Genomic DNA, 27,976 nt, shown 5'->3' with positions numbered 1-27,976 from the left:
AGCAAAAAGTGAGTTTCTTTTGTCTTTTTTATCAAATATTCAAAAAATTTGAACGACATGATTATGACGAGATAACATTGTTGGAGAGAAATGCAGCGGCAGTCCAATAGTTGAGTGAGAAGTTTGAATAGTTTTCAATAGTTGGTTCAGGGATAGGTTTTACTGATTCTCTGAAAATTGAACGATGTTGAAACCCAAAGCTACGGAAACTTACTTTGATTCAATTTTCTTCTGTTTCGTTCTCCGGTTCTGAAACCATACTTTGACCTGGTTGTCACTTAAACCAAGGGATTCAGCAAGTTTTGCTCTTGTAGCACCACTCAAGTATCCAGAATCAGTGAACGCTTTTTCGAGTTTCTAAAAAAACCGTACAGAATTGTTGTTGCTAATTTCAACCTTACCTCCAATTGATCATCAGTGAATACAGTTCTTGGTCTTTTTGGTCTTTCCAAATCAAGCTTAGCGGGAATTTCAAGAGTTTTCTCTGAACCATTCGCGCTCTTGATTCGAATAATTCTGATAAAAGAGTTGTCGTCACTCTCAGAAGCCATTTCGAGTGCAAACTCAGAGACTGAACGGGGAATGAGCTCTCAGGATATGCAACATATGGTAAAGATACTCGAAAGTGGGTGGGATCTGCTAGCAGGCTGTCAGCAATAATTGCAGTGCAAGCTAACATATTGTTCTTTTTGTTCTCGGGATGTATGAAGGGTGTGAGAAAGAGAGCCAACTTTCATCGAGTGGCGAAAACTCTCAGCAATCTAAATGGATTCATTAAAGTCACTAGAAGGAAGATATTTGATGCTTCGAGACTAAGGATAATTAGAGTTGAATGGGGGAGGGGGGGGGGGGGTCAGGTACGGTAATAATGCCGTAGAGTGTGTGCGTTGGTAATTAAAAGGACCTCCTAAGAAGATGTAATTATTAGGTTGTTTGCAGAAGTTTTTTGAATCAGAGGTGTGATCTTCAAATTTGAATTCATTAAAACTGGATTTTCTTGAGTAAAAATTTTTTGGTATTCTCATCTCTCGGTACCGTGTCTTGCCGAAATCCATGAAGCCAGAGCTTCCAGAAGTATTTAAAAAATGTTTCCGATTGTCAGAACCGGTATAATATTTTTATGAGTACTAGTTTTTGAGAAGTAGGTTCTTTCTGAAATAAATGTTGATTTCTTTCGCTGTTATGAAATTTTTTTAAAGTGTTTCTTCACCATTAGAATGTTTTCTGAGAAAACTTTTCTGATTCATCGAAATCCTGACTTTTCCTCGTATCTGTAAATACCTGAACTGTCTGTTAGCCACCAAAATACGACAAAGAATAAATAAGTTTATTAATCATCAACGCCTACAAAAAGCTGAAAATAGTGATCTACAGACAATTTATCAATATATTATGTAACAATTCCATAAATTGTCTCAAAGGAAGTTTCGAGACAAAACACCAGGTGTAGTGAGAGAGGATGAAGAAAGAATGATGCGAGAAGAAGAAAAATGAAAAAAGAATGATAAAACTGACGGTTTTGTATTGATATCGCCTGTTTGGTGCAAAATGTACCATTTGTTTTGATTGTTTTAGATTAGTTACAGAAGAGAGGTATAGAGTAATATGAGTTAGGCTGAAACACCTAAATACGCTAGCGGTACCTTACAGATACATTTTAAAAACGGAGAAAAATAGTTGCCAAGAAAACAGGAGAACCTTTTAAGAGAGAAGCTGATTTTCGAGTAGACAAAATATACACGTTTTGATCAGAAAAGGGTTAGAAATGACTAAATTGTGGGTGTTGAGAAAGTTGGCAGGAACGGGATTCAGATTATGGACTAGTGAGAAATAAAAGAGAGACACTGGAATTACATGTACTATTGATTGATTTGGAAATTGGATCAAAACATGCTGGGGAAGAGAGACTTTCTTGTTTCTTTTTTTGAGGATTCGGGAGCTTTTGATATTACACGGGTGGACGGTTTTATATGAGTCATCGATTATTAATAGCGGGGATCGGTAGGGTATAATAATTGTTGATTTCCTTTTTTTTCATGGTTGTTTAGTTTGATTTGATTTTTCAGAAAGAAATTTTGAAAAGAATGTACAAAGAAAGAGAGAAAGATGAAGAGACGCAGACACTCGTACGTACACGCAAAGGAGAGGAGGAGGGGGAGAGGAGGAAGAAGAAGAAGCAGTGAGAGACAGAATGACGTCATTCGGGATCAGTCCTGCAAAAATGCGTTGAAGAGGCATGGCTAAGAGTTTTTGAGCTAAAAAGATCGAAAGTATATAAAAGCTTACTTGGCACCATGAGCCTGCCGAACTGGCAATGAATCTGATGACAATTGTTTGGGTAGAGCTTGACTGGTACCGATTGAGTCTTGCGGCTGAAGAGAATCAAAGTTTTCATACATAATCACCCTGGAAAATCTTGCCTTCGACGGTTTACTGGAAGTTGGTTTTTTAGTAGTACCCATGTTGAAGACGAAGTTTCTCCATCCTAGTCGTTTTGTACCATGTTGTTGGGCAGCTGTCAAAACGGCTTTGTAGATTTGAGACCTAACAAATCGAGGGTAGGAGTCCTTGGCCATCAATGTGAAGACGTGTTCTTCAGAATTGTAAAATGCGAATCTCATTTGAGAAGCATCCTTTGCTTTTGCTATGCAATCCAACGTCATATCGAGTGTTCTTGAATCAACATTAACTTGTGCAGGTGCTCCTTGAGCCAAAAATTCTTCTCGTATTCTCCCTGCTTTCTCATAAATCTGCTCATTCGGAGCATATTTTAAATCCTGTATTGCTATCCAAAATCGTATATTTTCGGAAGAAAATTCAGATTCTAGGAAAGTCTCTAAGACTTGTCGTCCAATCGGATCCTTGACCAACTCCTGTACAGACAGACCCCATCGTTTTACCCGTTTTTCTGTGGGGATTTCGGCACTCGATCTTGAAAACAAAAATTATTCAATTTTTCTTCCTAACCAAAATGACTTACGTGTCGGTTGGTTGATTCCAGAAAGATGCCTCATCACTAATCCAAGGGTTAGATGGCTGTGGAGGATGTAGGAAAGGATCGAATTCCGCTCGTTGATCAACCCAAGTCACCATTCTGAAAAGCTTTATCTGAAGCTTTAAGCAGGTGGTTTTGTCAGAAAGTTAAATTGAAAACTTTTTAACGAATAATTTGATTTCCAGTATTTTTCGTCAGTACTTACGTATCGGATGCCTTAAGAGCCTTCAACCAAGGTTTTGTTTTTATAGCAAATCGTAATCGATCCATTAGACATCGGTAGCCTTGTGCATTCTGCCGTCGTATTTTCTTCTCTATTTTCATATAGGGGTCTTCGAGAAAGTTGGGACCTCCTCTGCTCGGTTTTCGAATTTTCCAGAACGCTCGTTCTTCCGAATCGAACACAACTTTATCAACCTTTTTCTTCTCTTTTTGCTGTTTCAGTTGGAGTTCTGATTGTTGAACGATGAATGCCCACATGTGAGCCAAGACATCTGCTAGCCTGGAATAATCACTCTTTTAATACTTTGACTGCTTCCTTCACAGAAACTTGTCTATGTGGAACCGTGTATGTAAGGTGATAAATTCTAAGCTCAGTCCGGTGGCGTTTGCTAAGCGAGTAGGAGCGATTCCTTATGATATTCTGATCCCTCCCACTTGACCTACAGGACTTTAGTCGGTCCGTCTGGTCATTTTACTTTTTTTTTTATTTGTACAGGTCCCGTTTCTTGCCAAATTATCTATCAACTTCCCCCATGCATTGCAAATAAATATATTATTATTTTTTTAATCATTTGCACTGTATTCAACTTGCTCTCTAGGTTCTCTTTTCTACTCTTCATATTCTGAAAGTCGATTCTAAAAAAATCTCTATATTCTTCCCTCAGAATCTAAGTTGAAAACTAATCTCTTTCTCAATAACGTTTTTGGTTGGGACATTATGCAAGCGTCATTTTGGAAGATTAACATTCAGTCACAGTGATGCGAGAATAGTTTGGATCTTATTTTGAATACATCGGGTTGCATAATCGATTTTTAGTGATCAAAGATCCGTACGGAAAAAATCGAGAATCATAAAAGTCAAAGTTATCTGATAACCAGAAGGATTCAAACAATCAAGTAACCTTTCATGTGAAAATTTTTCTGTGTAAGGTTTTTGATCCTAAACTCACCTGTTGAAGGATTCGACTTCATCTTCTTCTAACCCGTGTTTTTGTTCATTTCTAAGCAGTCGTTTATTGAGGTAGATTGCTGAAAAATATTGGATATTCGTTTTCCGAAAAAGTGTAGGTCGACAAGGAGAAATAGACATTTCTCCAATTAGGAAAAATCCCGAAGAAGGTTGAAAAACTCGAAAAAGTTACCGTATTCCACATCAGGAACAAGTTCAGCTTGAGACGGCCAGAAATATGGCCTCTGTAACCTGTAGAGAGTCCCATCATCTTTGAAAGGTTGACCCTGAAATAGTTTTTTGAAGAATAGACAAAATAAGGATAAAACTTACATGTTCGATAACGGGAAACATGTATCCGTGATGGAGAAGGAGGCTTGCTAAGTGACTGGCCTCTGCCTCGTCATCAGGAGCACCCTTGAATTATCAGGTTTGAAATTTATTCGAGAATATAATATAGATGGTAACTTACTCGTTCCAAAACGAGAGCTATCAACTGTTGACCAGTGATGGCGTGAGGCACAGCGATTCGGAAGTATTTGTGGGTTTTCAGTTGTGCACCCTCCATCACACGCTTCGCAAGCACCTCGATCTGGAAAACCTCTGCGGTTACTGTAGTCTATAATCCTGAAACTGGAATACCTTGGTCAACGGTGGCATCATACAAAATGCGGGGCTTGAGAGCGGCGAGCAGCCCAATCAACTCGATAACCACCTATCTTCTTCCGTTTTGATTAATTCCAGGTTCTGTAAAGTTTAGTATGGTTACTAATAGCAACAGTCTAGACGACAATCAAATCAGATAACAAAGAGGATGATAGTAATGAAAAATAATGAAACGGTAAAGCCAAAATGCTTGGATCCTTTAGTTCTCTGACTCTCTCGCTCCCTTACTTATTTCTTCTTCGGGGATGAGGGCTGCTGTGGTGCGTGGTGGGCGGGAGAAGGGGTGCTTATGTGTGTATATGTGAGCGAGCGTGGAGAGTGAGCGAATGAGTGTGTGCGGGTCTCTGTGCGGCGGCTGATGAGCGAGAGTACGAGACATAAGACGAAGCCTACTTCCTGAATCGGACACGCAGACGTATAAAGTCAACAACGCAGGCGGCTAGAGAGGGCGCCCTCCCTAGTCGCCGGGTCCCCTGCAGCCCAATGATTTCCGATAATCGAGCAGCCTGTCGTCTCTCGCTCTCTATTTAACTCGAGCTCCGAAAGAGCTCCGAGAGCTCCTTTCTGTGTGTCTCAGAGATGTGCGCGTGTGTGCGCGTGCTGCTGCTTCTCCTCTTTTTTCACTTCACGAATCGATCTCGTCGTCTCGCGTTTGTCACAATCAGCAGAAGAAGAAGAAGAAGAAGAAGCTATTCCTGCCAGGCTTCTCTCCAGATCTGCGTCTCTCTTTCACTTCTTTCTCCTTTTATTCAATTTTGATGTGCGGGGAGGCTTCCACGACGACGACGACAGCAACAACGGAGCGAGCTTCTTCCCTCTTCTTCGTCTCAGTCTCTTTTCCATATATGGGTGTGTGTTGCTTTTTTGGTAGTAGTGGCGAAGGATACTACTACGTTCTTCGCTTCCTTCTTATAGCCTGTGTGGTGAAAAAAATGGAGAAGAAATAAGAGATGGATGAGTTTGTGTTCGATCTCACTTAAATTGTTTTTTTAAGCAGAAATGATACTGATTGCTTTGCTAAACGTGGAGATTGAATACATTTTTGTATTCAAAAACTATAAGATCGGATGGAGGCTTATATGCCGGCTTATGAGTGTTTCCTGGGGAAATGATGAACTGTGCAGATAGAAATGTGATTGGTATTTCAGAAAAGTTTAGGTTCAGACTTTTTTCTTCATGAGGAAGTGACTTTGACAGAATCAATAGGAAATAACAAGTGCAATCGTTTTGATCGGCAATTTGCTGACTCAATCTCTACGCCTCTTCATCTTCTCCGTCTTCTTCTCTCCACTACTTGGAAATTTATGCGTACTCTTTCTCTTCTTCACACGCCATCCTTGTTCCCTTGCAATGCGATACTTCTCTCGAATCATCAAAAAAAAGAGAATCGTCGACTCTAAACGAAAGGAAAACCTGAATATAAACAACTCATAAAATGTTCTATATCACTTGGGAAGAAGTACAAAAAGTATGGAATACGGTGTTCAATATGGTGTTTGCACACTGAAGTATGTCTCGTTTTGTCCTTCCCGCACACTCACGTACCCAAAAGCCGAGAGAGATAGAACGACAGGTAGCAGAGAGAGGGAGAGAGGGAAGACAGACAGAAAAATATACCATTTTCTATGTTTGTTCATCACGTTTCACAATTTAGAGTCAACAATGATTTAGATTTAGACCTAAATGATTTTTTTGTTCTTTCTTGAAAAAAACATATCTCGTGATGAAATCTGATGATATTTATCTGCTGATTTCAGGGACCAACAACGGAAGAGGAACGCCGTCACTCGCCTCTTCCGAAACAAATCGACGATGGCTACGACGACGTTCTACACGAAACAAAGGTGCAACTGGATAGAAGGAAGAGATGCAAAAGTTGATGAGGTTATGCGAGAATGGATGCATAAGTTAGTTTTTGAAATTTTAAAAAGAGAAATCTAATACAAAATCCAGAAATTTAAAGTATTAGCGGATCCAATGTCTGTATTGGATCATGATGGATTGCTTTTGATTAGTCAAACAATCGTTTTGCAGATTCTGCACACTCCAAGATGTCAAGATTTGTGTTTCCACATTCAACGTTAACGGAAAAAGCCCTCAGTCCGTATTCCCTACATGGTTCTCACAGAATAAAGAGGATATTGCTGAGTTCTATGCTGTCGGGTGAGTTTTTCGGACTTCCGCTTTTGATCAGTCATTCGAAACCTAAAAAAGTGATAATAAAAATGTGTTCATCAACTTCAGTCATTAGAAAAACAATACAAATAAATGTTCTTTAAAAACAAAGTTGTTCAGCCTTCAAGAAATGGATCTGTCTGTTGGAACCTATATAATCGACAATACAAAGAAAATGGAAGGTTGGGTCGATGCAATCCATTGTTCTTTACCAGGAGGACGAACTCATTTCAATGTGGTAAGATTGAAATTTTTCAAAATTTTCGTTGAATTGAAATTATTTACAGGTCGGTTCGATGCGACTCGTTGGAATTTTCGTTATCGTTTTTCAAGCCGCACATAGCAAAGTTCGAGTTAGTGATGTGAATGTGAAATACGTAGCAACTGGTATATCGGTGCTTGTCAACAAATTGGGCAACAAAGGAGGAACCGCTATTTCAATGAAGATGAATGATACATGGGTGTGCTTTGTGAATGCTCATTTTGCGGCTGGAAACAATGAGCTGGAACGGAGAAACCAAGATTTTCGAGATATTTATAATGGTGTTGTTTTTTATCCAAGAAGTCAACAAGACGGGTTGGTAAGTTATCCTTGAGATTTTCTAATTTGTAACGAAACCATTTTTATAGAGAGACCGACCTCTTGAAGTACCTGTTATGTGTCTCTATGATCACGATGTTGTTTTCTGGTTTGGAGATTTAAATTATCGACTGAATACGGATATATACGGAATATCAAATGATGAAGTGCGACGGATAGCTTCTAGCGAAAAGTTTGGAGATTTGTTCCAATATTGTCAGGTGAGATTACTGTAGAAGTTTCCTGAAAGTAGCAACTGGAAGTTTTAGCTTCAAGAGCAGATGGCACGTGGCACAGTCTTCAAAGACTTTCAAGAACCAAAAGTCTTACCATTCCGGCCAACATACAAGTACGATTGTGGTACTAACACGTGGGATACTAGTGAGAAAGGAAGAGTTCCTGCATGGACAGATCGTATTCTGACATACAAAAAGTATCCACAAGTTGGATTGGAATTGATGTAAAGGATTTTTGTAATCATACTGAAAAACGATTGAGCATTTTTAGACGGCCTATGGAAAGTGTTGAAACTATCACCATTTCGGATCACAAGCCTGTTCGAGCTTTGTTCAATTTGAAAGTAAAAAAGATCAATGAAAGCGGGGCGAACAGCGTTTACGAAGAAGCGATACGAGAATCGGATCGACGAGCGAATGAAGAGTTGCCACAGGTTCAATTGAGTCTCAACGAAGTTGATTTCGGTATCGTAAACTATCTGGAACCAAAAACGCGCAGTGTTATTGTACAAAACGTCGGAAAGTCAAAGGTGAGATATTGTATTTTTTTAAAGTAATAGTTTTTGATGAATGAGTGTCAAAAAATGAATCGGAACTAAATATCTATCTCTCTGTCTCTAGCCATACTGTTCTGTCGTTACTCCACGTCCACCATCACATAGTGCATCCCATTACCTTCGAAAATCTCTCTATTTTCTGTATTTACACTGAAATCGCTGTTTATTTGGCATGATCGAATTAGTTTGCTGTTCCTCATCATATGACCTCTTTTTGTGTCAACAATATCCTCTATTTATGCTGAACAATAAATTTTTTTCAGGTGCGGTTCTCATTCAAAGTCCGTCCGAATGCACAGAACAATCAAGAAATTTGCGAGAAATGGCTGATGGTGAGTTCAATTATCTTTATGAATGAAGAGGAGATGAAGATGCCTATCTAATGGTTTTACAGCATTTTCGTTTTTTTTTTCAAAGTATTTACAAAAGACAAAGGAAGGGAATAATGGTAGAGAATAAAGCGAGACAGTATTCCGGTTAGAGATAAACATCGAAAGCTTCTCGCTCTCATCTCTGCCATCTTTTTCGTGTCATCTTTGTCTTTCTCTTCTTTGGGAATTCATTCAAAAAATGAGATTGTGTTCAGGTGACGCCTACTCACTACCAAATACCTCAAGGTTCTTCTATGGAGGTAAGTTTCTCTCTCTTCTCGGTTCGCTACATTCTTGAAAATTAATTTCAGATCAGTTTGACAGTTTCGATAAGCACTGATATTGTTCGACGAATCCAAGATATTTTACGAAATGGACAACTCCAAGAAATTCTCGTTTTACATCTTGAGAATGGACGCGATTATTTCATACCTGTTACTGCTGTCTACAACAATTCATGCTTTGGAAGTACTTTAGAAAAGCTTTTATCAGCAAGACCCAAGAAAGAAGTTAATTTAATTGATTTTGTAAGTTTCAAGAACCTATTTTTGTAAATTAAAATTTCCAAAAGTTCAGGATGACTTGGAGAGTTCTTTATCGGATAATTGTCCTCCGAATGTTCCTCGTGTCATTTATCGACTGGTGATGGCTCTCAGAGCTCGTGGTGCAGTGCAACTGAATATAGAAGAAGAACAAGATAACGAAGTGTTTAATCGAATTCGCCAAGCTCTTGAAACTGGACACCCTGACGACATGAGTGAGTTTTATTAAAGCGAAAATGAAGTTATATTTTGTTTTTCAGGTCAAATAGCATCTTCTTATATGTTGTACAGTGCATTAATACGACTTCTCGATTCTCTAGATGAGCCAATTATTTTAGAAGGAATGTTCAAGATAATACACAAAGAGATGATACGATACAGAACGGATGCTAGGCAGTGAGTCCGATATTTCAGTATACGGGTAACAGAAATACTTTTCAGACTGTGGACTGTGGTTCGATCAAGTCTTCCGAAGCCAAATCAAGCAGTTTTAGAACTTATTTGTCTTATGCTCCGCGAGTTTTTCAGCCAGAAATACGAACTCAGAGGTATCCTAACAAACAGAACTTTTTAATCCAATAAAATATCAGTTTCAGATCAACTATCCCTTTGGGGAACCGTGATGTTCCGACATGATATTACCGAAGAAAAAACGCACGGAATGTTTGCTACAGTTCTGCAGACGATGTGCGACTATGCAGCTGACGTTGCTCTTGGATGAATATCTCATAGATCGAGAGTGCAACTTTTAGGAAAACCTTTTTTCTGTAATGATCCCAAACGGGTACTCATTTTGTCTTTTTTGAATTTCAATTAACTTTATTTCATTTTTATCAAAAACTCACTCCCAGTTTCTCCGAATTTAGCCATTTTTTTCTTGTTTGATATCTTTTTTGAAATGCCATAAGACATCATACATTTCGTTCTTTTTTTTGTTTTTGTGATATTTTTATTTGCCCCCTGTTCAAAAAGTGTCCTTTCCGAATTCAATGCATAAGCTATAAAACAATTACCTCATTTTGTTTGCCTTTTTTGAATATTTCTCTTTTAAAACCCGATTTCGGTTTGATGCTTATTGTTTTGTCGATTTTGGTTTTAAATATATTTCTCTAATAATTTTTCAGCTTGACAAAATGTCTTGGCTTTTAGCAGACATGAAGAAGAAAATGAATGATGCCAAATCGACGATTGAGCAAAGTCTGAAAAAAGTGTCCGAAAGCGCGGTAAGGCATTATTTTGTTAGGTAATCAATCCCTCCCAGTTTAAGACGGATCATCAAAAGAGTGAAGAAGAGTCAAAAAGTGAAAATCCACAATCTACTGAACCCGAATCCGACAAGATCGTCGAACAACCCGAAGAAACAACGGCTCAACAGGAATCTACAGCTGAATCTGCTAAGAAATCGATGGCTGCTCTTTTCGGAGGATTGAAGGTTGGAGGAGGAGTAGCATCAAGTAAATTGTTCGAGTACGCTAAGGACGCTGGAAAAAAGCTTGGAGAAGTGAAGAATGCTGTTATTGAAAATGTAGGTCAAAATGTAGAAAATGTGGTACTGAAATAGTATGTTTCTGTTTTTTTCAGACAATGCTTGGAGAATTGAACAAAGAACAAAACGATTTTGAGAAGCAACTTCAAGAGGAACGAGAAAAACTCAAAAACATTGATTTGCCATGGCAAGGACTCCCGGACGAAGTTTCAGCAAAGAAGCAGATGATGTCATTGTCAACGGATACCAGAAACTTTCTTCGTGATTCTGCAGCCAATAGTGAATACAGTTTTGAGCAACAACAAGCAATGGCTGCTCTACTTCTCAGAGAAGACCCAAATTTAGCTAACGTTCGATTCCAATTAGTCCCAAAACAGTGAGCATCCGTTTTCAAGGAAAGTACAGTAGCCTGATTTCAGAGTCAAAGAAAACCAATTCTGGCAGAACTATTTCTATCGCATCGGACTTATTCGTCAATCTATGCTTAACCAGGGAACAGGAAGAATTAGTCCAGTTGTGGCTGCACCTGCAACGTCTACAGAAGAAAAGAAGGTTGAAGAGCAAAAGATAGAAGCTGCCCCGGAAGTTTCTGACACGCAGGAGGCGAAGGTTGAAGAACCAGAAGTCGTTAAGGAAGAAGAAGTTAAGCAAGAGTCTGAACAAGTTCCAGCAAATAATGAATCAGAAGAAGACGAGGAGGTGAAAGAGACTGTTCTCGAGCAACCAGCAGCTCCTGGAGAGCAGACATTAACTAGTGTCGGTGAGTCATATAAGACAGTCCGGCGGTCCAGTGGAGCTTGTATGTGCAGTGCCACGTCAGCTACTCACCGAAGCCACAACCACATAAAATCTTGAATGAATTTTCAGACGAAGAATGGGAACGAGAAATTCTCGCGGATCTCAATGACTACGAAGATGTCGTCGAAAAAACTGGAGGAAAAGACGAGGAAGCATGGGAGGCTGAGATTCAGGAACTCCTCAATGCTGAATAATTTTTCTTTTTATTCTCCTTATTTCACTTTCCCCCCAACAAATGTTTCGTGTAAAATTGTATATAACATCACCCCGTTTATGCTCTCCTGTCCCGATTTTTATCTGTATTGTGAATGAATCCGTCGTGATATAAAATACGGACTTTCCGTTGATTTCACCAATATTGTTAATCGTTGATTTCGAATCTAACCAAATACCTTCCAAATATTATTCAGATTCACTAACCGATATTCGATTATTACAGAATGGATGCTAGTTGTCTATTCAAAGCTTTGTTAGCAACCAATTGGGCTCTATTCCTATGGGATCAATATATTACATATCGGCAATACAAGTGAGTAATTTGGAAATTCTCTGAAAAAATCGAGAGTATTTCAATAATGGGGTTATTCAAGGAGTCGGCAAAAAAGGAAAAAAAAACTCCACGAAAATTCGGAGAGTGTCCCAATCTGGCTGAAACTTTTGGGAAAACTGGAGAAAACTATAGGAAACATTTTGCCAGTTTGGGGGCAAAATATCGACTTTGAAAATTTGGGTGGAATTTCAGACAAATTTTCAAAGTTGATAATTTGACCCCAAACTTCGGCAAAATGTTTCCTATGGTTTTCTCCAGTTTCCCATAAAGTTTCAGCCAGGTTGGAACACTCTCCAAGTTTTCGCGGAGTTTTTTCCTTTTTTGCCGACTCCCTGAATAACCCCATAATTCAGAGTCCATCGAGATGCTGAAAAACGTCCTGAAGAGGTGAAAGAATTGATAAACGAGGAAGACTACAAGAAGGCCAGAGATTACAAGATCGATAATCACCAGTTTGGATTTTTGCAAAGTTGGTTCAACCAACTTCTTCTTACTGTAAGTTGCGATTCTGAATGGTGTTCAGGTCAACAAAAAAAAATTCCAGGCTCAACTCGTCGGTGGATACTATCCATTCCTTTGGTATGCCACTGAAAAGTATCCATTCCACGTGGCTGTCTTCCTTTCTATCAACTCAATTATCGAAACTATCATTGATCTTCCATGGGATCTCTACCACACCTTCATCATCGAAGAGGCTCATGGATTCAACAAACAGACAGTTCCATTCTACTTTTTGGATAAACTCAAAAAAATGCTTGTTGGATTCGCTCTTACTATGCCAATTGTCTATGGAATCGAATGGATTGTTGTCAACGGAGGACCATATTTTTTTGTCTACATCTGGGTGTTCATTTCTGTGATTGTTTTGCTGTTGATGACGATTTATCCAACATTCATTGCCCCTCTTTTCGACAGATATTTCCCATTACCAGATGGTGATCTCAAGTCTAAAATTGAGCAACTCGCTGCTTCTCTCAACTATCCCCTCACGAAGCTCTACGTTGTCAATGGTTCAAAACGATCCGCCCATTCGAACGCCTACATGTACGGTTTCTGGAAGAACAAGCGCATCGTTCTCTATGACACTCTGTTGAGCGGAGCTGAGAAAGAAAAAGTGCACAAACTGTACATCGATGCCGGAGAGAAAATCGAAGAAACTGAGAACGACAAGAAAAGAGGAATGAGCAATGATGAAGTGGTGGCTGTTCTGGGACACGAGCTTGGTCACTGGGCACTTTGGCATACTCTCATCAATCTGGTTATCAGTAAGTCCAGGAATTTGGAAATAAATCAAAACTTAATCAATTTCAGCCGAAGTCAACCTATTCCTCTGTTTCTCCGTATTCGCTTACTTCTACAAATGGGATGCACTTTATCAGGTAAAGAAGATTGCATTATATCAGTCATAAGATATATTTTCAGGCATTCGGATATCGTGATACTCCACCAATCATCGGAATGATGCTCGTTTTCCAATTCGTTCTTGCCCTCTACAACCAATTCGCTCACATGGGACAAGTAATTCATTCTCGTTCCGCAGAATTCGGCGCCGATGAATTCGCTGCTAAACTCGGTCATGGAGACAATCTGATCGGTGCTTTGACTAAACTAGGAGTTGACAACCTCTCGATGCCAATCAATGATTCTCTCTACTCGTGGTGCGTCCATACTCATCCACCAGTCGTCGAACGAGTTGCTGCTGTCAGAGCATTCCAAGCCAAGAAGCAGTAAATTTCTCTTGTTCTACTTGTTATATATCCACCAAAGAAATCGAACCAATTTCATTAATTTTATTGAGATGCCAAAGTATTTTATTTTCTTAGTATTTATTAAATTGCTTCACTTTTATTGCATTTCTGGGTAATAATAAATTTATACTGCTCATTGACCTCGTACAATACTCTCCTTGATTGGATATCAAAATTAGGAGCATTCTTGAAAATCACACCGAGAGAAAGGATGTTGGGATTGACCTCTTCGGAAGGTCAACATTCAAATTTTAAGGTAGACATCTAACTTTCTTATCAGAAAAGCGCAAACAACTGGTTGAAAGTTGACAAATTGGTTCTGAAAAACCAAAAAAGTATTAAAATTAATTCCGGTTGAGAATAATAATTCCGGTTTCTCGGAACTCCGAATTCCGTTTACCAACTAAAAAAATAAGCCAAGATTATGAAAAGATTTTTTGAATCAATACAAAGAAATTTATTCCCAAACGACTCTGAGTTTATGTTCTCCCTGCGGCGGTCCATAATGTTCAGCCCATGCGCCTTCACAAGTACATCCTTCGGGCGCAGGAATGTGATAAACACCAAAATGATGTCTCTCTTCGGATGGAAGCTTCTCTTGACCTCCTCTATAAATGAGAGCAATCGTCAATGTTTGATTGTAATCGAGAATCCCAGTGGCTGGTTTGATACGAAACAAATCATTTCTGGTGCATTTCACTTTGAATGCTTGCTTCATTTCACTCTTGTTTGTGATCTTCAAATACGACTTTTGCTCTTCTTGAGGATCTGGACGAAACTTGATCTGGAAACGAGAAAAAAATGTCGAAAATATTTTTAATGGAATGTTTTTTACCTTTTCAGGTGGATCTGTCGAAATGTATTGTTTCTTGTCAGCCATTTTTTGAATCGAACGTGCAAATTCGATAAAACTAGAACTGAATTTATGAAGAATGGACACTTATGAATGACATAAAATATATAATAATGATTCAAGAGTCACGCTTGTATGTGCGATTTTTAATTGTCTTTGAATTGAAAAAAAACATTATTTTTCTGGATTTTTGTTTAAGAGTGTACTGTGAACCTAAATTTTTCGTAATCAATTTTTAAAAGTTCAATTATGAATAATCTTTTTCATTTTCGAAAATTTTCCCCATGCAGTAATCCTTTTCAATTTCCAATATTTTCTCTTACAATAATCCTTTTTCGAAAATTCCACCCTACAGTAATAATATACAATATTATTGTCGGATTAAAAAAAGTGACACCTGAAAATCTCGGAGACGGTTCTCGTGTCGATTTACGAGGGGGCGGAGCGAAAACGGATACTGTAGATAACAAATTTATTTATGTGAATTCAGTCGGATTTTCTGAACAAAATTTTGATTTCTTGGTATAAAAATGATCGCTAGAATCTCTAGAATCTATTTTTCAGCAAAAAACTAAACTTAAGCGCGAAAGTAGCCCGAACGAGCCGAAATTCTGAAATATTACGTTTTTGTCGCACTTTTTCGTAGATCAAAAAAGCAAAAGTTTTCAAATTTTCAGGTGTCACTTTTTTAATTCGACAATAGTAATCCAATTTTTCTTTCATGAAACCAATATTGGCATCTTCCTTCTATATAAAACACTAGACGCCGCACGGCTTCGCGGTAGGGAACCTAGATTTAAAAATTGGAAAGCGCGCCAAGTTTGGACGCGTAGAGCGGTCGCGTCGCGGGTTTTCGGTGAGTAGCGACTCAACAACGCTTAACTTCATGTTTTTTTCAAAACACGTTTCAAAATTTTCGAATATGGCACGCAGCCAACTTTTGTGTGCGACGAAGCGCGCGTTTTTCAGGTTCCCAACCGCGATGCCGTGACGCCGCGCCGTAGGCGCACCAGCCATCATTGAAAAAATTCAAAGGGTTTTTATCCAGAATATCCAAACCTACAGTACCAGTCATCAAGATTTACATAAACATATTTTTTAGTTGATTTTCGGCGATTTGTCTATTTTCCGAAGTGTAGATGCCAGGCTGGTGTGCAATAACGATAACAATTTCGATACAAAACTATTTATTCTCTCAAAAAATAAAAAAAAAGAAAACGATTTTCTACTTTTTATCTATTTCTTTGGCTGTTTTGACCTTATTCTTCGATTGTTCAACATCGTCTTCAAGTGTTGGATATTCATCAGTTTCAGGAGTTACTATTGGATCACTGATAACGGCTTGCTGAAAATTAAATAAAACTTATTAGATGTTCACTAAATTTTCTGAGATTCGAATTTTTTGATTTTTTGATTTTTTTGACCTTCAAAATTTCCGATTTCAATTCACAGAATCTCAGAATTTCAGAGTTTCAGATTTTTAGATTTTCCGATTTTCAGACTTTCGAAATTTCGGAATCTCTTAATTTCAGAATACCAGGATTTTAGATTTTCAGATATTGTTCAGAATTACAGAATTTCTGGATTACTGTCCTTCCGATTTTAAGGTGATCTTCAAAAAACTACAGTAACCTTTTCGTCGTTCTTCTTAGGTTCATTTTTCTTCTCTTTTTCCTTATCCTCGTTATCTTTTGTCTTTTTTTCACTCTTCTTTTCTTCTTCTGTTTTCTTTTCCTTTTCTGATTTCGTTTTGTTTCCTTTTTCCACATCTTTATCATTGCTCTTCTTATCTTCTGATTTTGTTTTCTTCTCCGAGTTTTTCTGAAAATATTTTACTTGATGATTTTCAAATGAAATAAAAATAACCTCTGATTTCATTGATTTCGTTTTATCCTTTGCCATTTCATCTGGTTTTTGAATTATTTCAGGAGAAGCAGGAGTCACTGGAGAATCTTTAATTTCTTTTGAAGGCGTTGTCGATTTCTCTTTTCTCTTTTTCTTCCCACAACATTCCTAAATTAATTCCTAGTTCAAGATGATTCTGATTGCACTTACGAATATAATAGAAATAGCTGGAAGAAGCACTAGAAGAACTAAGGAATCCATTGATTATCTTCTTCTGAATGTCTAAAAATTTCCAGCTGAAATGACGAAGACTTCGAATGTACTGATGCTATGGGAATAATTCTTATTGGAAGAGACAAACGTGGATGCAAAGTAAGATTTTGTAAAAAAAGGTAAAATGCAACCAGACTACTGTAATCTACGGTAACCTTCTACAGTAGTCAAAATATACTCAATGCGATCTGAAAGTTTAAAAGTCATCCCATTCATTTTCGAATATTTCACCCTTCAGTACTCCTATTAATTTTCCAATATTTTTCACTACAGTAATCCTTTTTACTTTCGAATATTTTTCCCTAGAGTAATCCTTTTCATTTTCCAACAATTGCTCCTACAGTAATCCTTTTCATTTTTGATTTTTTTTTCCCTACAGTAATCCTTCTCATTTCGGAAAATTTCACCCTACAGTAGCCCTTTACATTTTCGATTATTTTCCCTACAGTAACCCTTTCATTTTCTATTTTTTCCCCCGACAGTAATCCTTTTCATTTTCCAACAATTTCTCCTGCAGTAATCCTTTTTCTAATCTTTTGAATTTGTAAAAAAAATGTTGTTTTTTTTGTAATATAAAATTTACCTACAAAATTCCAAAATTGAAGAAAAATCAGTATTTGCTTACTGTGATTCTTTTCAACTATTTTCAGTGACTTCAAATCTCTTATTTCAGATTATGAGATGAGCTCGATTGATTACTGTGTATTACTTATTTTCCTTCGGCAAACAAACTGATCTGGATTACTGTATTCCAACATATTACCACAATATAAATTTGAAAATGCACACATCATCTCTGTTTACTTTTCTTTTTTAAAAGTGCGACTTTCACTATTTCTTCTATCTGTTCAAATTTCTCTTCTTTCCCTCCTCTTTCTTCTTTTCATTCAGGTGACAGCTCCTCCATTTTTTCTTTTACTGTATATTATTTTCTGAATAATTGTCTTTAAAATAACAAAATTTCTGAGATTCTGAGACTCTGAAACACCAAAATTCTGAAACACCGAAATTCTGAAACGCCGAGATTCTGAGAATCTGAAATTCTGAGATTCTGATTTTTTCAGAAAAAAAAATTTTGACATATTTTTATTTTATCAATTAACTTATTAAAAGAATCAATAAGATTTCTACAGTAACTCTCTGAATTTTCAATATTTCGGAAAAGTTATTAAAAATTAGGTTTTCTGAGATTTCGGAACTTTTTTGAACATTTTCGCAACAATTTTAGGAAAATAGATAACTTTAAAAACAATTCATTGCAATAAAAATGTTTGGACGGAGTCCCTCTTTCAGGGAAATTAAATTGGTATCCTGAACCACCCACAGATTTGAGATGTCTCATTGAGTATTTCATGACAAACCCACATTTTCATTTCGTTTCCAAAAAAGACGAAATCGCGTGAAAAATCTTAATCATCAAGAGAACCCAAAACAAAAAGAACCCCAAAACTCTTCTCTCAACCAGAATTTCTTTTTGGCTCACACAAGATTTATGAGCCAATTTCCAATTTTCACCCCCAGGAAGCCATTGACGCTTTTTTTTCTGGAGAAGGAGAAAAGGCGGTAGGAGAAGGAGTGTTCAAATGGCTTTTTGGTATACTACTCCTTCTCTTTTTCTCGATCTCTTCCTCTTTTTACAGTATTACAATGAAAGAATGAACCCTACCTCCTCCTGCTTTTTGTCCCATCTGTTCATGGTCCAAAGAATCATAAGGACACTTGAGAGGCAATAGTAATTATAATGGGTGGTCCCAAAAAGCGGAAATTCAAATTTGTACAGTAGTAGAAGAACAAAAGACATTGGAAAAATTTGATTTATTCTTTTCGGGAACATTCAAAGGAAATCGTGATTTATCGTAGCCCATATTCAGCTTTGAAATTTTTTATTAGAATTGTGTTTTCTTTTTTCTTGCAGCAACCAAAATTAGTTGGAAGATACGGAAACTCCAGTTTCAAGATTCGATATTTCAATCAGATTTTTTTAGAAAACAATTCTTTGCATAGAGAAAAATGAAGATCATTAAATGCATTATATTATTCTGGCCCAATATCAGGGTGGGCGGAGCTTGGGTCCGGTAGCAAAATCCTAAAAGGAGCATGTAGTTTTCGTAATTAATTTTTGATTAATTTTCCGATTTCTTGATGAATTGTATGAATTTTTCATAGTTTTCTTTGTGGTAATGCGATTTTTCAAATTTTTTGAACGAAAAAATTCAAAGTCGAGGAATCGAAAAAATGGAAAATCAGTCAGAAAATAATTTTTAAAAAATACATGCTCCTTCAAGGATTTTGCTACTGGACCTATTGTCGAATTAAAAAAGTGGGACCTGGAAAATTTTGCGGGCGGCACTTATTTCTGTGAATTTAGTGGGATTTTCTAAACAAAATTTATATTTCTTGGTAGGAACATGATCGTTATCATCTTTAGAATCTGTTTTTCATCGAAAAACCGAACTTAATTGCGAAAGTAGCTCGAACGAGGCGAAAATCTGAGATATTACGTTTTTGCCGCACTTTTTCGTAGATCAAAAAAAGCTACGCCTTTCAAATTTTCAGGTCCCACTTTTTTTAATTCGACAATAAGCTCCACCCACATTCAAATTTTTCGGGCAGCAATGCGCATTGAAATTAGACCAGAGTAATGTCTTTCTCTAAACTTTTTTCCAACGAATTTTTTTTTGAAAATTACTCTGGAGTTGCTGAGAAATTCTCTCAGTGAGAATTCCAAAATGTGTCTTCCCCATTGTGTATATACATTCTCTCCCAGGTGCACTATTTGATAACCCACTTGTAATTCTAGTACTACCTGATGGTCCCTTATGTCACATTGTTTGGTGAGGGTATTGTATTTGTTTATGGGTTCATAACGATATCTGTTAACCTTTAAACCAAAATGGATCCAAGATTTTGGAATATAGTTCTGATGATTGTTTTTTATTCGAAGATCTTGATAAATGATTCGTTTTCTGCAAACCTATTCAATCACATAGATAAAATCTGGGGAAAATGTCATCATTAATTGACAGCCATGGGAGAAAGGGGTGTAATTAACGCCTAATTATTTTACAATAAAGTTTGGTAACCATTAGGATATCGATATCATGTTACTGCAAAGAGGATCAAACTGGTTTATCGTTTTTCAGAGTTTCGAACGATTTAAGTTTAAAAATAGACAAATGAAATCTTATTCAATGATCCGAGAACAATAGTAAATAACCATCTTCATCCACTTCTTAATGCTTTTTTATTCTTAATCTTGCAGCAATAAAACGCAAAATAGGTCGCTAGGTCAGTGTAGCTCTCATTCACCCATATATTTCACCCTTCTCACGACAATTTCTCTACGTATCCACCAATCACACCATGCCTCTTCCGCTTTTCTGCGTCTCTCCATTCAACACACAGTAATCCCCAATGTCTGACCCTCAACAAGTGTCCCCCCATACAGTCCGTCCACCCTGTTCTCCCGTGTCCCCACACCCTTTACACACGCGTACACCCTCCTCGGTTAGAGAACGAGAGACGGGTGAAACAGTGTGTCGAACGGGGAGAGTGCAAAGAAACCGGCATCAAGAAAATGGTGGGTAACACAAGAATTCAAATGTGGAAACGAGTCTGCAGAGAAAGCGACCCCTTTTTTGTCTCTTTTTTATAGTTTCTCCGCTTTATCTTTGTTATCACCTGCTTTAACTTTGATCAATCGATGAGCCAGTGTCATAGAGCACTCATCGATAGACTGTTTGAAAATGATCGATTTTTTCAGGCATAATTTTCAAGAAAGTTCGATTTGAAACGCTAAATTCGTCTCTGTATTCTTATGCATCCCACCGGACATTCAATGCTAGGTCCGACCGGTGGTCCCTATCATCATCCGCTGCCTCCGAACCCTGTTCCTTATCATGACCAGGTATAATTTTTAGCTGAAAAGTTTATCACAAAAAGGCTTGTGTTCAGAAATCAGGTCTTTATCGAATCCGGTATTGGATTTCAGTACCCTTTTTCCCTCCATTGTTTCTTTGTTCTTTTCGTTAAGATCGTAATCCAAATTTTATCAATAGTTCATTAGAGTTCCATATGAAACCCACAGCTATTTCTATCCAGTATATTTTTTCTTCTTCAAAAACTTCCTTTCAGGTCCCCACGACGTCTCATCCGTCGTGGCACACAGCTTCCTATTCAGGACTCCCAACACCTCCGTATCATCCCTATCCACCTCCGCAAGTCCAACCACCTCCTAATTATCCTCCTATGCCTCCGCAGCAACATCCACCACAGCATCATCTCCAGATGACTTCACACCAACCCCAGATGACTCAGTTGTTGACGCAACAACAGCTACAGCAGCAGCAACATATTCAACAAAATCAGCAGCAGAGGTAAGAAGGGAAAAAATAGATGGTTATCTAGAAGACGCCACACCTCATATTGATTGGTGACTGCTTCGCCCAACTTAAGACGGGTGTGACAGGCAGTTGAAATAGTTGAATCGAAATGGGAGGGGAGAAAAGAGAAACGGCGGAAATGGGTGGGAACGAAATGGAAAATAAATGGGGTATAGACACACAAAAACGAGGGTAACGAGCGAATTCTTGATGGGAGGTATTTCAAAAAACGACTGCTGGGGTAACCTCCAGCAACATATGTTCTGAACAACATTCTGATTCTAGTTTCCACTTTTCTCTTCTCCTTAATTTTTCAATTGAAGACTTATAACTATCACTTTCAGTTCGGCATATTCGTCCCCATCTCACGCGCCTTCAACACCTATTCAAAATCAGAAAGCACGAACAGAACAATGGGTTCAGTCATGGCCGTATGCTCAGTCTCCAGCTCCATCCGTCGCTCCTTCTGTAATGTCTTATCACCAGAACGATGATCGGATGTCGATGCTGAGTGTGAACACTTCGATGACAAATCAGTTTCCCGATTCTCAAAGATGTTTCTCATCGAATGGGTCGACATGTGAAAATGTGAATCCCGAAATGGCACAAACAAATTGGGCGCAAGGAGCCGAGCAGGCGATTATTGTTAGTTTGGTATTCGAAACGTAAGCAAGTTATTTTTTACAGGAATGGTTCAATACGAAAGACCCTCAAAGAAAGTTCAACATGGCAATGACAATACGAGAGTGGGTCAAGCGGGATAAATTGGTACAAGTGGATCCAGCACAACTTCCGGTAGGTTTTTGAAACCAAACGGTGTGCCACATTATGAATATTTCAGGGTTGCATTCAAAGGCTTCTTCTAATAATCCACGATGGCATGAAACCCCAACAAATTCAAACTCCGCCTAGCTATTATGTAAGTTTGAATTGAGTATGACTTTAATTTTAAATATCTTTTTGCAGCCTCAACTTTGGTGTTATCTCCTAGATATTCTAAATCGATTAACCAGTTATCGAATAACTATTCCGAATATACATCAAATTGTTCAATTATTCGAACCGAAAGGAAACCAACAATACGAGTTTCGTGATCTTATATGCAATGCCATGCAACCGACTCTCGTATGTGCGAAACAAGTGTTCGACATATTAGAAAATATTATAAAATGTCTTAATAACCCGAAATATGACAAACTGAGAAGTGATTTCGCACGGAGCATGAAATTCGAAAAGATGATTGGAGCACTTCTTGGTCACCTCGGTCAACAGATTCCGCCGAGCCAAATCAATCCAACTATTCTGGTCGTTCTACGGTTTATTATCAGTAAGGATGCGGTTCTCAAAAATTGTTTGATCTGGGGACCGGATCGACAACGGGACCAAGTCCCACCGCAAAGTATATTAATGTTACTGAAAGGAATTCTGATGAGAAGCGAGCATATGCTCAGGAATAGTCAAATTGCGAATTTCCCGGATCAAGAATCGATGAATCGAAATTTCCAAGAAATGTGAGTTTTCAAAATGTATAATAGCTTTGATTCTATATCTTGAATTTCAGGTCAATGCTCGCTCAAGTTGTTACACGATCATTTGACCTTCTCAATTTATTGATGCATGAATCAAATGCGATAGATGGATTCGTAAAATTGGATGGTATTCAGTTGATATACACTATCATCAATTATCCGAATTCTAATGTGGTCCGTTCTGGATTCAAGTTGTTACTGCAAGTGTCGGATTCGAGGTCGTTGTGCTTAACCAATCTGAAAGAACCTCTTCCTTTTGTAAGTTGTTTTAAAATAGTTTTTTCGGCAGAAGAATGGTCCCTCATATGATTTAATAGGCAAAATTATAAGGAAAACATTTTTTGATGTTTTACCACTTTTAAGCAACATTCAAAATGAAAATTCCATTCCAGATAATGCAAAGACTCCGAGATAGTTTGATGAATGGAGAGGACGATATTGTTTATAGTGGAACAGGCTTTTTGAGCAATGTGGTTGCTCACAAACTGCCAGTTAAAGAGTTAGCTATTGCAAAAGGAGCTATCCCGTTGCTATGTGATGTTATTATGAGGAGTACACCATTGAGCGATTTTGCTGAAGCATCAAAAAAGAAACTCGCTTGCGGGATTGTCTGTAACAGTTTACGAGCCATGAACAACTTTTTGATGATTTGGATTCCGATGCAAAATGGACAGAGAATGCCAATAGGAGAGTACGAACAGCAACAAGTTCGCAGGTTTATTGAGGTTGGAAATTGGAAACTTTAACGAAATATTGTTCAATGTTTTTATTACAGGAAGTTTTAAAGAGATTGATGACATGCTTATCTATGGACTCATTCGACGTCGTCCCACTAATGGAACTCCGGAGTACGATTCTTCGATTCTTTTTCCTTGTTTCAAGAACGCCGTCGATGCCCGCAGATGTTTTTTTCGGTGTGACAGACGATTTTAAAAGGAAAAATCTCGTCGGTCATATTGCGATAGCCTTATCGTGGGCAGATGGACAAAAAACGAATGAAAAAATAAAGGACACCAGGCAGCAACTTATAGAACGTGCATTCAGTTTGTTGGTCCGATTGATAGAACAATACGATGAGGTTCAAGTGGCGCATAGTCTTTATACCATTAGCTGTCCGCTTAACATGCTAAACAACGAGCAAATGAAGCCACAGTTCATTTTGAACGTTCTTCGAGTATGCGATAAAATTCTGGAACACTCTCCTATGTTGGCTAATGGTTGGTCAATATACAGTTCTACCGTGGAAATGTTCAAAAATCATTCAAATTCTGATATTGGTGAGTTTTATTCAAAACTAAATTATTTCATTAATCATTTTCAATTTTCAGCACGGACGGCGAGCTCGTTGTTGGCAAGGTTCCCAATAGGCGATTCAGCAATGGATGAAGGAATTCTTCACACTTCTGAATTTACTGAACTTTGAATCGACACATCACCAAAAAATCATATTTTCATGACTTCCCTGTTTTCATGCCATCGATCCGTCTAGTTCATTTTCCTGCCCCACTCAGCTTAGCATGTATATAGTTTTTTCTCTTATTTTTGTTCCTTTCTGGCCTGTATCACCGGTCCTCATCCTATTTCTATCGTTTGGATATTTTGAGAATCTCTTTGCTTTAAAAATCTGATTTATCACATTTATAGCACATTTCCTACCCATTTTGCACTCGGTTTTTCTTCCTGCTATTTTTTGCATAATTTTTTCTAATTCTCATAAAAATAAAACTATCCAAACTTTAATAACACTATATCTTGATTGCTTACAATAAAACAGCGACGATATACCTAATTTTCACCAATTTCAACATTCTGATTCATAAAAATCTCGGAATTTCACATTTGAACTTCCGCCGAAAACACAGAGATGCGTCATGGTCTTACTGGCACGCTTGCCGATAACGAGAAGTGCGCCAACGGTCTCACAACGATTATTCTACTGTTCAACTGGGGACATTTTTTATATTTTCTGCTGTTCGTCCAACCCAAATTGCTATTAATCGCTTTTTGAGATTTCGTAATCAAATTAATCGAACAACTATTATCTCCACAATTTTCCATCATATTTCACTTCACTTCCTCTAAGTTCTCTTCTTTTGGGAATTGACATTGTTTTTTTTCAGAAATGTCTCGTTTCTATCGTAGAGGAGCCTCCGATTCTGACACCGATTCAAGTGAAGATGAGGTTGAAGAGCTAAAAGCTAACAAAAGCGCAAAGTTCCGGTGAGTTTCCGCCTTCCTTACTTGTTTCGGAGCTAATTTCGAATTTCTTCAGCGATGATCTCGACTTCATGGCTGGTCCTGAAGAAGATGAGAAACGTGTGGTACGCGCTCAAAAAGACAAGAAGTTTGATGAGCTCAAGAGTCTCATTAAACAAAACCGAGATGCTAAGAGCAACAAGGATCTGAACAAGCTCTTAACAGGGTTCGATACTCTTGCAAAAGCCTATGACAAGTCAAAGACGATCTTCCAACGCCAGAATGTAACAAATCCACGCTTTTACATCAGGCATGTGGCGAAACTCACTTTATGCCTATGTAGTGTTTTTTTTCAGATTTTTGGTTGAAATCGAGGACTACGTGAATAAGCTCTGGGAAGACAAAGAAGCTAAAGCAGCACTTTCAAAGAACAACACCAAAGCTCTCTCACCTCTTCGCCAGAAGCTGAAGAAGTATATCAAGGATCACGGCCTGACCGATTTGGTTAGTGATTACCGGGCTAATCCTGACGAAGATGGTTATGAAACTCCTGAAGACGAGAATGATGAGGATGACTTCGAGGAGGTCCCTGAGGCGTCGCCAGGAAGACAAGCCGAGAGAGCTGCGGACAGTGAAAGTGAAAGTGACAGTGACGATGATGATTCTTTCAATTGGTCTTCTGAACCAGATACCAACTCATCTGATGATGAAGAAAACGTCACCAAAATGGAGCAGCTTCGCCGTTACTTCTTGAAGAAAGAATTCCGAGAGGAGAGCAAGGACGACAAGAAAGATAAGAGGAAAAGAGTGATCAAGGTCAAGGAAGTTGTTGAAGAAGATGATGATGATTGGACTCCTGTGAGCCGCGAAAAGTCGGTTGTTCACTTTGATCCTAATGAAGAAGTCACCCATGATGTCATGATCAAAAAACTGAATGAAGTTATGTCAGCTCGTGGAAAAAGAACAACTGATCGCAACCAGCATGTGGCCAATCTTCAAAAACTTCTTGAAGTTGCCGAAGAAAAGCAACTTGGTCTTGGTATCAGCGTCAAGATCAGCTTCTGCATCATCTCTGCTCTCTTCGAATTGAATGCTAAGATCAGCGACTATATGGAGTACGAAACTTTCATGAATACTCTGAGAACCGTTAACACTCTTCTTGATCTTCTTATCACAACTGACCGTGTGAAGCTATCGGTAACGTATGCTGAAGAAGATGAGAATCTGAAGGTAAACATCATAACCATCAATGAAAACTCATTGAATATATTATTTTACAGGATGAAAACGAAGAATACCGTATTCAAGGAAGTATTCTCATCGCCGTTCAGAGATTGGATGGAGAGTTGGCTAAAATTCTTCAGAATGCAGACTGTCATTCAAATGACTACATTGAAAAACTGAAGGCCGAGAAAGACATGTGTCAACTGATCGAAAAAGCTGAGAATTACGTTGAACTTCGCAACCATCTTGGAATTTTCGACAAACACGAAGTCTGCAAAGTTTACATGATGAGAATCGAGCACACCTATTACAAATATCAAGACCAAAATGTTGGAGAAGTTGCCAAGACCATGGATTACTTGTGCAACAAGATCTACACTTTGGATGACGAGAAACGTTTGAGACAGCGTGCTATGCTCTGTCACGTATACTTCCTCGCCGTTCATGATAAATGGCATCGTGCCAGAGATCTTCTTCTGATGAGTCACATGCAAGCAATCGTCGATCACTCTGATGTCGACACTCAAATTCTCTACAACAGAACCATCTGTCAACTTGGTCTTTGCGCTTTCCGTCATGGATTCATTCGAGAGGCTCATCAAGGTTTATCTGAAATCCAAAATACACAGCGTGCCAAAGAACTGCTCGCTCAAGCTGTTGGAACTCGGCCACACGAAAAAACAGCCGAACAGGAGAAGATCGACCGTTCTCGACAAGTCCCATATCATATGCACATCAACGTCGAGCTTATGGAATGCGTATATTTGATCTGTTCCATGCTTCTCGAGATCCCACACATGGCCAGTTGTGAATTCGAAATGCGCCGCCGTATGCTTAGTCGCAGCTTCCACTACCAGCTGAAGCAAAGCGAGAAAGCCTCGTTGACAGGACCACCTGAGAACACCCGCGAGCATGTTGTTGCTGCATCCAAAGCAATGCTCAATGGAGACTGGAAAAAGTGCAAGGATTATATTGTGAATGAAAAAATGAACCAGAAGGTTTGGAATCTTTTCCACAATGCGGATCAAGTGAAGGATATGGTTGTAAGACGTATTCAAGAAGAGTCTCTCCGCACCTACCTTCTAACTTATTCCACTGTCTATTCGACCGTTTCTCTCAAGAAGCTTGCTTCTTTGTTCGACCTCTCCAAGAAGGACGTTCACAGCATCATCAGGTAATTTTTTCAATACTCTTCTCATCTCAAGTAATTTTTTTTCAGTAAAATGATCATACAAGAGGAGCTCTCCGCTACTCTTGATGAGCCAACCGACTGTCTCATCATGCACCGAGTCGAACCATCTCGTCTCCAGATGCTTGCTCTCAATTTGTCTGATAAGCTTCAAACCCTTGCTGAAAACAATGAACAGATTCTTGAGCCACGCACCGGCCGTGGTGGATACCAAGGTCCTGGATCTTGGTTTCCAGGCCGGAACGAGCGGCAAGGAGACAAGCAGAAGGGATCTGGTGGATTCCAAGGAGAACGACGAGGAGGACCCGGAGGACCAGACGGAAAGCGAGGAAACTGGGGATCACAAGGTGGTCAACAGCGTCGTCATCCTCAGAAGCCACGCGCTTTCTAAATTTTCATTTCTGAATCGTCTCACCCGTAAATGGAACCCCCTAATAAGCCTTTCATGGCGCCTGCAAATGACCTTTTAAAGTTGTTTGCAGGCGCCACTACTTGTTTTCTGTCTGTTGATTTGATAATTTCATTTTCTCTTTTTTCCTGCCCCATCCCTATAAAAGCACTTTTTTATAAACACCTTCATTCCGAAGGTTCCTAAATTTGTTTCCGGTTT

The 27,976-nt window shown here is 38.4% G+C and overlaps 10 protein-coding genes across 10 annotated transcripts; 6 read left to right on the top strand and 4 right to left on the bottom strand.

Moving 5' to 3' along the window:
- Positions 1–61: 61 nt before the first annotated feature.
- Positions 62–551, bottom strand: Cbr-ceh-5 (the record flags this gene model as incomplete). The annotated part of the gene is made up of 3 exons (XM_002639207.1): positions 62–170; positions 215–357; positions 402–551. The coding sequence occupies 3 exons, from the start codon at positions 549–551 to the stop codon at positions 62–64; spliced, it is 402 nt and encodes a 133-aa protein (XP_002639253.1).
- A 1,731-nt stretch (positions 552–2,282) lies between these two features.
- Cbr-eat-16 lies at positions 2,283–4,829 on the bottom strand (the record flags this gene model as incomplete). Its single annotated transcript, XM_045235229.1, has 8 exons — positions 2,283–2,931; positions 2,981–3,094; positions 3,201–3,497; positions 4,168–4,246; positions 4,360–4,453; positions 4,500–4,583; positions 4,639–4,758; positions 4,809–4,829. 8 exons carry the CDS (start codon positions 4,827–4,829, stop codon positions 2,283–2,285), a joined length of 1,458 nt encoding a protein of 485 aa, XP_045092488.1.
- Positions 4,830–6,644: 1,815 nt separating this feature from the next.
- Positions 6,645–10,014, top strand: Cbr-ocrl-1 (the record flags this gene model as incomplete). Its single annotated transcript, XM_002639209.2, has 14 exons — positions 6,645–6,739; positions 6,867–6,995; positions 7,128–7,245; positions 7,295–7,588; positions 7,638–7,808; positions 7,857–8,047; positions 8,095–8,353; positions 8,644–8,712; positions 8,967–9,011; positions 9,063–9,278; positions 9,328–9,508; positions 9,554–9,689; positions 9,735–9,841; positions 9,890–10,014. 14 exons carry the CDS (start codon positions 6,645–6,647, stop codon positions 10,012–10,014), a joined length of 2,136 nt encoding a protein of 711 aa, XP_002639255.2.
- A 412-nt stretch (positions 10,015–10,426) lies between these two features.
- Positions 10,427–11,771, top strand: CBG03816 (the record flags this gene model as incomplete). Its single annotated transcript, XM_045235219.1, has 5 exons — positions 10,427–10,516; positions 10,561–10,818; positions 10,875–11,155; positions 11,199–11,539; positions 11,647–11,771. The coding sequence occupies 5 exons, from the start codon at positions 10,427–10,429 to the stop codon at positions 11,769–11,771; spliced, it is 1,095 nt and encodes a 364-aa protein (XP_045092489.1).
- A 246-nt stretch (positions 11,772–12,017) lies between these two features.
- Cbr-fce-1 lies at positions 12,018–13,858 on the top strand (the record flags this gene model as incomplete). Its single annotated transcript, XM_002639211.1, has 5 exons — positions 12,018–12,106; positions 12,481–12,622; positions 12,672–13,392; positions 13,439–13,506; positions 13,550–13,858. 5 exons carry the CDS (start codon positions 12,018–12,020, stop codon positions 13,856–13,858), a joined length of 1,329 nt encoding a protein of 442 aa, XP_002639257.1.
- Positions 13,859–14,332: 474 nt separating this feature from the next.
- CBG03818 lies at positions 14,333–14,755 on the bottom strand (the record flags this gene model as incomplete). Its single annotated transcript, XM_002639212.1, has 2 exons — positions 14,333–14,659; positions 14,711–14,755. The coding sequence occupies 2 exons, from the start codon at positions 14,753–14,755 to the stop codon at positions 14,333–14,335; spliced, it is 372 nt and encodes a 123-aa protein (XP_002639258.1).
- A 1,198-nt stretch (positions 14,756–15,953) lies between these two features.
- Positions 15,954–16,834, bottom strand: CBG25227 (the record flags this gene model as incomplete). Its single annotated transcript, XM_045235204.1, has 4 exons — positions 15,954–16,073; positions 16,361–16,549; positions 16,595–16,741; positions 16,784–16,834. The coding sequence occupies 4 exons, from the start codon at positions 16,832–16,834 to the stop codon at positions 15,954–15,956; spliced, it is 507 nt and encodes a 168-aa protein (XP_045098248.1).
- A 3,426-nt stretch (positions 16,835–20,260) lies between these two features.
- On the top strand, positions 20,261–20,553 carry CBG25228 (the record flags this gene model as incomplete). The annotated part of the gene is made up of 2 exons (XM_045235198.1): positions 20,261–20,337; positions 20,382–20,553. The coding sequence occupies 2 exons, from the start codon at positions 20,261–20,263 to the stop codon at positions 20,551–20,553; spliced, it is 249 nt and encodes an 82-aa protein (XP_045098249.1).
- Positions 20,554–20,663: 110 nt separating this feature from the next.
- Positions 20,664–24,180, top strand: Cbr-sys-1 (the record flags this gene model as incomplete). The annotated part of the gene is made up of 10 exons (XM_002639213.1): positions 20,664–20,753; positions 20,981–21,222; positions 21,573–21,873; positions 21,916–22,023; positions 22,070–22,147; positions 22,195–22,739; positions 22,790–23,015; positions 23,150–23,482; positions 23,533–24,034; positions 24,086–24,180. 10 exons carry the CDS (start codon positions 20,664–20,666, stop codon positions 24,178–24,180), a joined length of 2,520 nt encoding a protein of 839 aa, XP_002639259.1.
- A 699-nt stretch (positions 24,181–24,879) lies between these two features.
- Positions 24,880–27,757, top strand: Cbr-eif-3.C (the record flags this gene model as incomplete). The annotated part of the gene is made up of 5 exons (XM_002639214.1): positions 24,880–24,977; positions 25,030–25,263; positions 25,310–26,183; positions 26,234–27,351; positions 27,397–27,757. 5 exons carry the CDS (start codon positions 24,880–24,882, stop codon positions 27,755–27,757), a joined length of 2,685 nt encoding a protein of 894 aa, XP_002639260.1.
- Between the last annotated feature and the right edge of the window lie 219 nt (positions 27,758–27,976).

This window comes from Caenorhabditis briggsae (assembly GCF_000004555.2).
Source record: "Caenorhabditis briggsae complete genome, chrI, whole genome shotgun sequence".
NCBI classification, from domain to species: domain Eukaryota; kingdom Metazoa; phylum Nematoda; class Chromadorea; order Rhabditida; family Rhabditidae; genus Caenorhabditis; species Caenorhabditis briggsae.
Note: the sequence above shows the minus strand (reverse complement) of the source record. Positions and strands in the feature narration are given on the sequence as shown.